Source organism: Saccostrea echinata, unplaced genomic scaffold (assembly GCF_033153115.1).
Source record: "Saccostrea echinata isolate AGI-Se365-2 ecotype Australia unplaced genomic scaffold, CSIRO_AGI_Sech_v1 ptg000036l, whole genome shotgun sequence".
Lineage (NCBI taxonomy): Eukaryota > Metazoa > Mollusca > Bivalvia > Ostreida > Ostreidae > Saccostrea > Saccostrea echinata.
The window spans coordinates 3,218,808-3,226,823 of record NW_026889785.1 but is presented as its reverse complement, the minus strand read 5'-3'; the positions used below and the strand labels follow the sequence as shown (position 1 = coordinate 3,226,823).

General features: G+C 37.8%; 1 protein-coding gene across 1 annotated transcript; it reads left to right on the top strand.

The window, feature by feature from the left end:
• The first annotated feature begins 330 nt into the window (after positions 1-330).
• On the top strand, positions 331-1,320 carry LOC133200039 (uncharacterized). The gene has a single exon (XM_061335799.1). It carries the CDS (start codon positions 331-333, stop codon positions 1,318-1,320), a length of 990 nt encoding a protein of 329 aa, XP_061191783.1.
• Positions 1,321-8,016: the final 6,696 nt, after the last annotated feature.

The following is an 8,016-nucleotide window of genomic DNA, read 5'->3' as shown; positions in this document are numbered from 1 at the left end:
TAATATCAGAAACTCTTTACTACATTCAAACATAGGCAATAAACTAAATACTATCAAAATGTCTATGGTTAATTCACTCTACAGTCAGGATTTACTATTATCTTTGAGAAAAAAAAATGTCTAGTCAATTACGTCAGAGGTCAATCCCGTCTGCAGTCAGAAGTGTCTTCGGTCACTTTTCAAAGAACAGGACACCCCTATTTAGCTGTGAAAAGTCTACGGTCAACCAAATCACGTGATAATTTTGTTAAATAAAACACGTTAATTTAAAAAATTTTCATCAGATGATCTGACTTTATCAAAGAAAACGCATCATCCTCTCGAGCAAAGATGAAACAGAAACATCAAGACATAATCAAAGCAAACTACACGACTCTGGTGAAGAAAATGATGACCTCTTCGGGAGCTGGTCATCTTTTTGGCTCCAACATTATAACCGACGAGATGAGGCAGCAAATCGAAGCTGAAAAGACCAGTTTTGATCGTAACAGAAAGTTAATAAGTATCATTCAACGCAGAGGACCAAAGGGTTTTACAGGTCTTCGAATGGCACTTATGAAAGCTAACCAAACAGACTTATCCAAGCTTCTGTCAGCCAGTGATAATAACATGTCCGAGTACGAAAAAAAGTTAGCCATGGCCAGGTCGCTGGTTGTTAAGATGCCAGAAAAACGAATTATTAAGACGGAACCGAAAAATTATCCTTCAGAACAACACAACTCACAAGAAGAGCGGTGTAGAATCGGTCTGGATGACTTCAACGATCTTTTCCCTACAGCCGTGCCATTCAAAGGGGATATCAATGTTCACATCCGTCACTTTACAGAATCTAACGGTCGTTATTTTGCAACAAAGAAGGGGTTGACATTCCCTTTGTGCCGAAGGCTGAAATTTGATTCTCTTCTACCAGATATCGCCAACTATCTGCAAAACAATGAAACACATACAGGCGATACAGATGGAGAGATGAAATGGCATATTGGAGGGGATGTCTTCGTCTCTGTTTACCCTGGGTATACCTCAGTAGACATTAGACACTTTTGGAAGCCAGACGATGCCCCTGAACCTGTACCAACCAGGAAAGGAGTGTCTTTGAACAAGTACAAGTTGACCAGATTACTACAAGCCGTCGAAGTACGAGAATATGTTCCAGAATTAAATGATACAGAACTGTGTGCGTTCAGTGAGTCCCATCTAAATCAGCTTGGAATGTTAAGTTGTCCAGAGTGTACTCCTATTGGATATAATCCGGAAGATGTGTCCATGGAATGTAATATCGGTGACGTAAAAGACTTACAAGCAATCGAAAGTGATTCATAATAAAAGTGCTACTGAATAAAAAAAAAGTACACAAATTATTTTGTTTTAATTGTCAAATATATATACTTGTTTATGTATATGTATAATAAATACTTTTAAATTCATAATAAATTATACATGTACATCTAAAAAAATCCTTGTGTTTGATTTGGTATATAATACAAAACACAGAGGTAATATTAATCAGTTTTGTACAGGATGGCAAAGTACACAGACTATTTAAGAAAGCTTTACTATACTCCCGGAAATCAAGGTGCATTTGCAGGTCCAGAGAAACTTTATCAGGCTGTAAAAAAAGATGGAAAGCATAAAATTGGAAGAATGAGAATCAGACAATTTTTGAATAACGAGGATCCTTACAGTTTGTTGAAACCTATCCGCCGGTCATTTCCTCGCTCTAAAGTTGTAGTGAATACGACTGACTCCATGTGGGATGGAGATTTAGCCGATTTCAGCAACATTTCTTCCGAGAACGATGGTTATAAATTTTTGTTAGTGTTGATAGATATATTCAGTCGCTTTTTATTCATAGTACCTTTGAAAAATAAGCAGCATCAAAACGTCACAGGTTTAAAATCAGTTTTTCAAACAGGACGAAAACCCAAAACGCTCAGAACAGATAGAGGGAGTGAATTTAAAAATCGCTGGGTAAAAGCGTTTTTAAAAAAGGAGGGTGTCCATGTCATATACACCCAGAATGAAACTAAAGCAAACTATGCTGAAAGAGTTATTCGTACCATGAAAAATCTTATGTATCGTTATTTTCTGAAAAATAGAACATACCGTTATGTTGAATTTTTACAAGACTTAGTGACTAGTTATAAGCAGAGACCTCACATATCTCTTGGAGAGCAAGCACCTGTTACTGTCACCAAGGAAAATGCAGATGAAGTGAGACTCATTTCTTATCTCAGTACAAGAAAAAGAATCCTTTGGGGAAAACAAGATGGAAAAAACAATCAAATCATTTAGTAAAAAGAAAAGGACTAAACCAATTTTTAAGTACAAAATAGGTGATGACGTACGTATTTCACAGCTTAAACATCCATTTCAAAGAGACTACCAGCAAAAATGGACTGAAGAGTATTTTAAAGTGTCTAATCGATACAAGAGAGCTGATATACCTGTGTATAAAATAAAGGATTTAGCCGATGATCCAATAGAAGGCACTTTTTATGAATCGGAACTTCAAAAAAGTCGTGAAGTCGGGAGATATTCTGTATAGGATGGAAAAGGTGTTGAAAAAGAGAAAGCGCGGTAATACAAAGGAAGTGTACGTAGAGTGGGACGGATGGCCTAGTAAATTCAATTCGTGGATTCCCGAAAGTTCTCTAGAAAACACCAAATAAAAACTGTTCTTCTATCAAAAAATCATCAGTCAAGATGAGCCATCGAATGGTGTTGAGGTCTACAGACAGCTCCGAATATTTTGACAATAAACCCAATTGTTTTCGAATTCAATTGAATAAACAGATTCAGTTGAGTGGATACTGGACAGTTGCTTTAACAGAATTCACTACAGAGAGCTGGGATCCAGCCAAGATTACCCTCCAAGGAAGATATAGAGCAATATACAGAGGCAGACCTGCCTACCCTTCCGCTTTTGGCGTAATTCTTCCGCTTTTTACCACAAAATTACGCTGTTACGCCATGAAAACTAATTTTACGCTTTTAAAAATTTGTCATAGAATACATCTTAGTAAAGTTAAAGGCGTTCCTAAATGAAACAAGAAGGTTAAATAATACTAAAATATAGAGAGTCTCGATTCTTAACGATATGATTATTTACGATACAATCAACATACGTAGAATACTTAGTAGTTATAATATGCCTTTAAAACGGGTGGCATGCCAAAAATTATAAAACTATTGAATGATATGTGTAATAAGTAAAGTAATAAGTAAAGTCAGTTCAATTTTCAATTAAGTTTATTCTTGCATTACTTTAAACAACATAGAGGCAAGTAAATGTAAAGAAAACAAAAACGACAAAACGCAATAATGTACAATTTGTATTAACATTGAAATGTAACTCCAAATCATGTCATTTGCTGGAAATTAACCAAACGTTCATTAAGCATGTAAGTTGTAAGTGTAAAAGTTTGATATGACTGTATTTAGGCCAGGCCCCAAGACCATAAACTGAGTACAGACTTAAGTCAAAATTTTGATTTTCAATATCTTGAGTTTCATTTAACGTATTAGCTTAAAAATTTGCAATTGTGCATAACGCTTCAATACAAACATATGATGGAAATTGTACATGTATTTTATAATCAAATTATTTCAAAAGTTAAATCGATTTGAAATTTTGACTTAAGTCTGTTCTCAGTTTATGGTCTTGGGGCCAGTTTTACAATTCATCGACTTTTTGTCAAAAAACGAAAACATTCATGCTTGCTTTGTTCAATGTACAATTACAGGTTTATTTAGACAATATAGTACCATTCCAAAACATCAAACTAGGAAAACATAAAAGGATTACGCCTTTACCTCTGAAATTACACAAACTTGAGCAATGAAATTACACTCTCCCAATAAAAAGGGTAGGCAGGTCTGCAGAGGGTGTGAACCACACGATAGTGGTATTAGACGATCTTATGCTACAAGTTGCTCAATCGCAAGATTATGTACATCTTTTTACGGTGACTTCTCATCACCGTAATGTTACTACGGTGATGCTCTCTCAAAACTTGTACCCTCCTGGTAAATATGCCAGGACTATATCCCTGAACTGTCTTAATGTGATTTTATTCAAGAATTACCGCGATTCCCGCCAGATCATCACATTTGGGTCACAAATACTACCAGGATGTGTACCGTTTTTCAAAGCAGCATACGAAGCTGCAACACGTCCAAATTTTGGCTATTTGTGTTTAGAACCTACCCAGAACAAAGAATACCAACTTCGATCCCACATCTTGCCTGGAGAGGACATGGTTATTTATCAACCCGTATAAATACATGTACTTGATCACGATTTATTCATACTGCAAAAATGAATCGAAGAATACGGAAGCATGGAGCATTTATACATTTTCTTGTAAGTGCAAACAGCGCTCAACAGAAATTGATTGTTAAGTCTTTGACTAATGAGCAATACGATGTGATCAGTGAAATAGCTCTGAATATTTACACGGGAACTTATCCTCTGACGAAGAAGTATATAAAGCAGCTGAAACCTTACCAATCGTACATTCGATCACTGGGGTCGAGAGAAGTCAGTACGAGGCAGAAACGGGAGATTTTATTGATACATCTTCCATTAGTAACACTGTTACTGAAACCCATTTTTCATCAAGTAGACAAAAATGGCCAGAGAAATGATACTAGTGCCTAAATTAAAATAGGAACATCTAAAAATAAAATCGAGGATAAAGAAGAGCCTGTTAAACCAGACATCGAGTATGACGACAAGGATCAAAACAGATGTCTGAAAAAACTTTAACCGATACAACAATGAGTGAATCAATGAATGACACCTCACAGACAGGGACTGGTTACGTCAGTAGAACTCAAACTATAGGAAAACCACCTGGTGTGTCCATGAAACGACGCAAGAAACAAATTCCCTGGCTTACGTACTGAGTGTTATAGTGGAAGAAAAAAGACTGTTCTGTTAATTAAACAAATTTTATTGTACATAATGTAACGTGCATTATATTAAATGATCACATATACATTGAAATTTCATAATTTGAGCATTGAAATAAAAATGGGTATTACAATGTACATTTTTTTATTGTTTTAACAAAATCCAAATGGCAGCGTATCTAAATTAGGTAGAATTCTTCTTTTGGTGTAAACCATTTGATATCGTTTGGTTTCCATGCGGTTTAACAATTTTCTTTTCCGACTGTCCCTTGATATTTTACAGGGGTTGATAATTTCAATTTGCTTATTGTACAGATCAAGGACTTGATAGCTTCAAAATTGATCACTTTTGAGTTAGCCCAGTTTAATGTAAACCCACGAACTTTACATTCTTCCCTGCCAGAAAGTGTACGGTATGCATAATTTTTGGGACCCCCCGAAACGAATTCCACAATATAACTATCTTCTGCTTTGATCTCATTGGTCAATTCCCCTAAATAGTTTCCTATAAGCAGATAATGTAAGTCGTCCGATTTCTGTGTTTTAAAAATGACAGTCTGTATCGAAATACAGAACATTTTTCCCCAACTGATCTTATACACTATATAAGTGCAAGCGCGCATGCGCAGTGGTGAAACTTGCCAAAAATATGTTTGTTTTGCGGTCCGGGGGCATGATCATGGGATGATTACTCCATTCAAATTGAAGTGTGTCCCTGGAAACAATGTGAAAATTATGAGGGATCTTAGTAGGATCTTAGGGAATTTGAAAAAAAATTATCAGATTCAGATTCTTGAAAGAACATGGATTGCTTCATGCTTAATCTCTGACCAAATTTCCCCCAAAAACTATTGAGACAGAGTTTGGCTAAACAGCACAAACCTGGATTTTTTTTAATTTTGTCGTACTCTAAGTCTATACCCTCTTTTTCCTTGTATTTTCGAATATATTCTCGTTTTGACTCTTCGCTGTCACACTCGGGAGGAAATCCCGAGGCTTCTTGTTTAATCTTAAGGAACGTATTGACGTACTTTGCAAAGAGACCCCCCTCACCTGACGAAGGGTCATATTGGGAAGATTGCTCAAAATGATAGACCTCATGCATTTTCAAAATTTGGTACCCTTTTGACACTGCCATTTGGATTTCGGGGGTACACCACGTGCCCGTGATGGCTCTTTCCTCTACAGAACAGGTACAGTTATGCTGGTTTTCAGCGTCGGCACACGTTCGACACAAAGGAATTTCAGTTTTCCTTGGGATCGGTACGGAAGCACGGGATGGTACAATTTTCTAGGTGGTAGCACTTTGATTTTGGCAAGGCCGAAATAATTTGATACGTCCTTAATATCTTCAGTGATAATGGTCGGATGACCCACGGGATAACGACAGTATATATTTGTCCAAGGGTTGAGACTGGTAAAATCGTAATATTGAATGGTTTCATCCTCTTTAGCTTTATAATGTAGCTTTATGGCATTGGTGCGACCCCCAAAGAAACTCACGTGGATCAAGTCTGTCTTGCAGATCCAACGTTGAGATAAATTGTTGCAAATCAGTGTTTTTCTCCAGTTGGTATCGAAACTGATGCTCCCATACGACAACCAGATCGTATCCAAGCTCTTCGAGTTCTCGTTCTCGCTTTTTGGTCATCTTGAAGAGTTCATCTAATGTCTGGTTCGTTGCAGGGTGCTTGACATCAGATCGATCCTGTTGAAAGCAATCTGGGCATCCGTGGTACACGCAACCTAACAAAAACACACATAAGATGTAAACAAAAACAAGTTTTCAACACAAGGTTCGCCGCCGCCGCCCCCACCCCTCCCCGTCGTTAGGGGAAAGGGGTCCAATTCAATATCAAACTTTGTAATAAAACAGACCATAATAACAGAGTAAAATTTCTTACCATAAAAATCGTATATGGTGCCTTTCCCCTTACGATTCTCGACAAAACCATCGCATCGGTAGTTGATGCCTGGTACGTGGTACTCTCCCCCATTGAGAGCGTGAAGGATATGAACAGGTGTTCCTCGTTGTCGACTTCGCTCCATGAGCCATTCTAACCACTGAATGGAGATCTTACTATAATTCTCTTTGCTGGCGTATCCCTTTGAAGGTACGACGACAATGGGACTCGTCAATTGTCGTTTTCCCACTTCGGTATTTTCCTCTTTTTCCAAATCACTGAGGGCTACCCATTTTCCATTAAGCCACACCCCTTTTACCCCCCCCAAAGTTCTCCATCTGATGCCAGGTGGATGTCTCGTCCCTCGTGATTTCTACTTCAAGGTTGTGTTTAAAAAATAAAGTTTTATAAATACCCATACAAACACTGGCAATCGTTACGTAATCAAAGGGGTCCAAAGGCGTAATCAAAGGCGTCGTTGAAATAGTCCCATCGGGTTGAACGTGTGAAGTTTCTATTGTCGGGCTTGAAGAACAGTATTCCGAAAGGCTAGACAGCCCCTTCTCAAGATGTCGACGTCCGAGCGACTCTTCTTGAAAGTTAAATACTTCAGAACTCTTACTTGAATGCCACGTGGCTAATTTCTTTCGCTCTCCCGACGACATGAAATTGTATCCGTAGAATTCTAGAGCCGGATAGGGACCCACATATGTCTGATGTTCTTTCGTATTAAAAAAATGAGGAAAGAATCCCTTGCTGAGTTATTCCAATCCAAAAGCTTCAGGGATCTTTGCTAATTTCATGGGAAGGAAATTTAAAGAATCCAAAAACGTTAGATTGAGTTTGTTGGCGATGTGCATGTACATTACTTTAGATCCGTAGTAGATGATTTTATCTGGACGAATCGAATGTCGGTCAATGAGAACCTCTAAAATGGGATACAAGTCAAAACTTTTGGCGTTATGGGCGATTAAAATCGTGTTTTTGAGGTGTGGTTGGGTCAAATAGGTACAAAACCGTTGTGCAGCGTCTTCACCACGAAAGATCAGTTCCCGGTGACCGCAAGTATCTGGACAGGGAGAACGGACGAATTTTGATTTTTTCATGTGAGAGCACCTGACACAGCGTACACCACACTCGCTACATGTAGAATCTTTGTTTAATTCGTTTTTTTCACAGGCATTACAAGAGGTCTGCA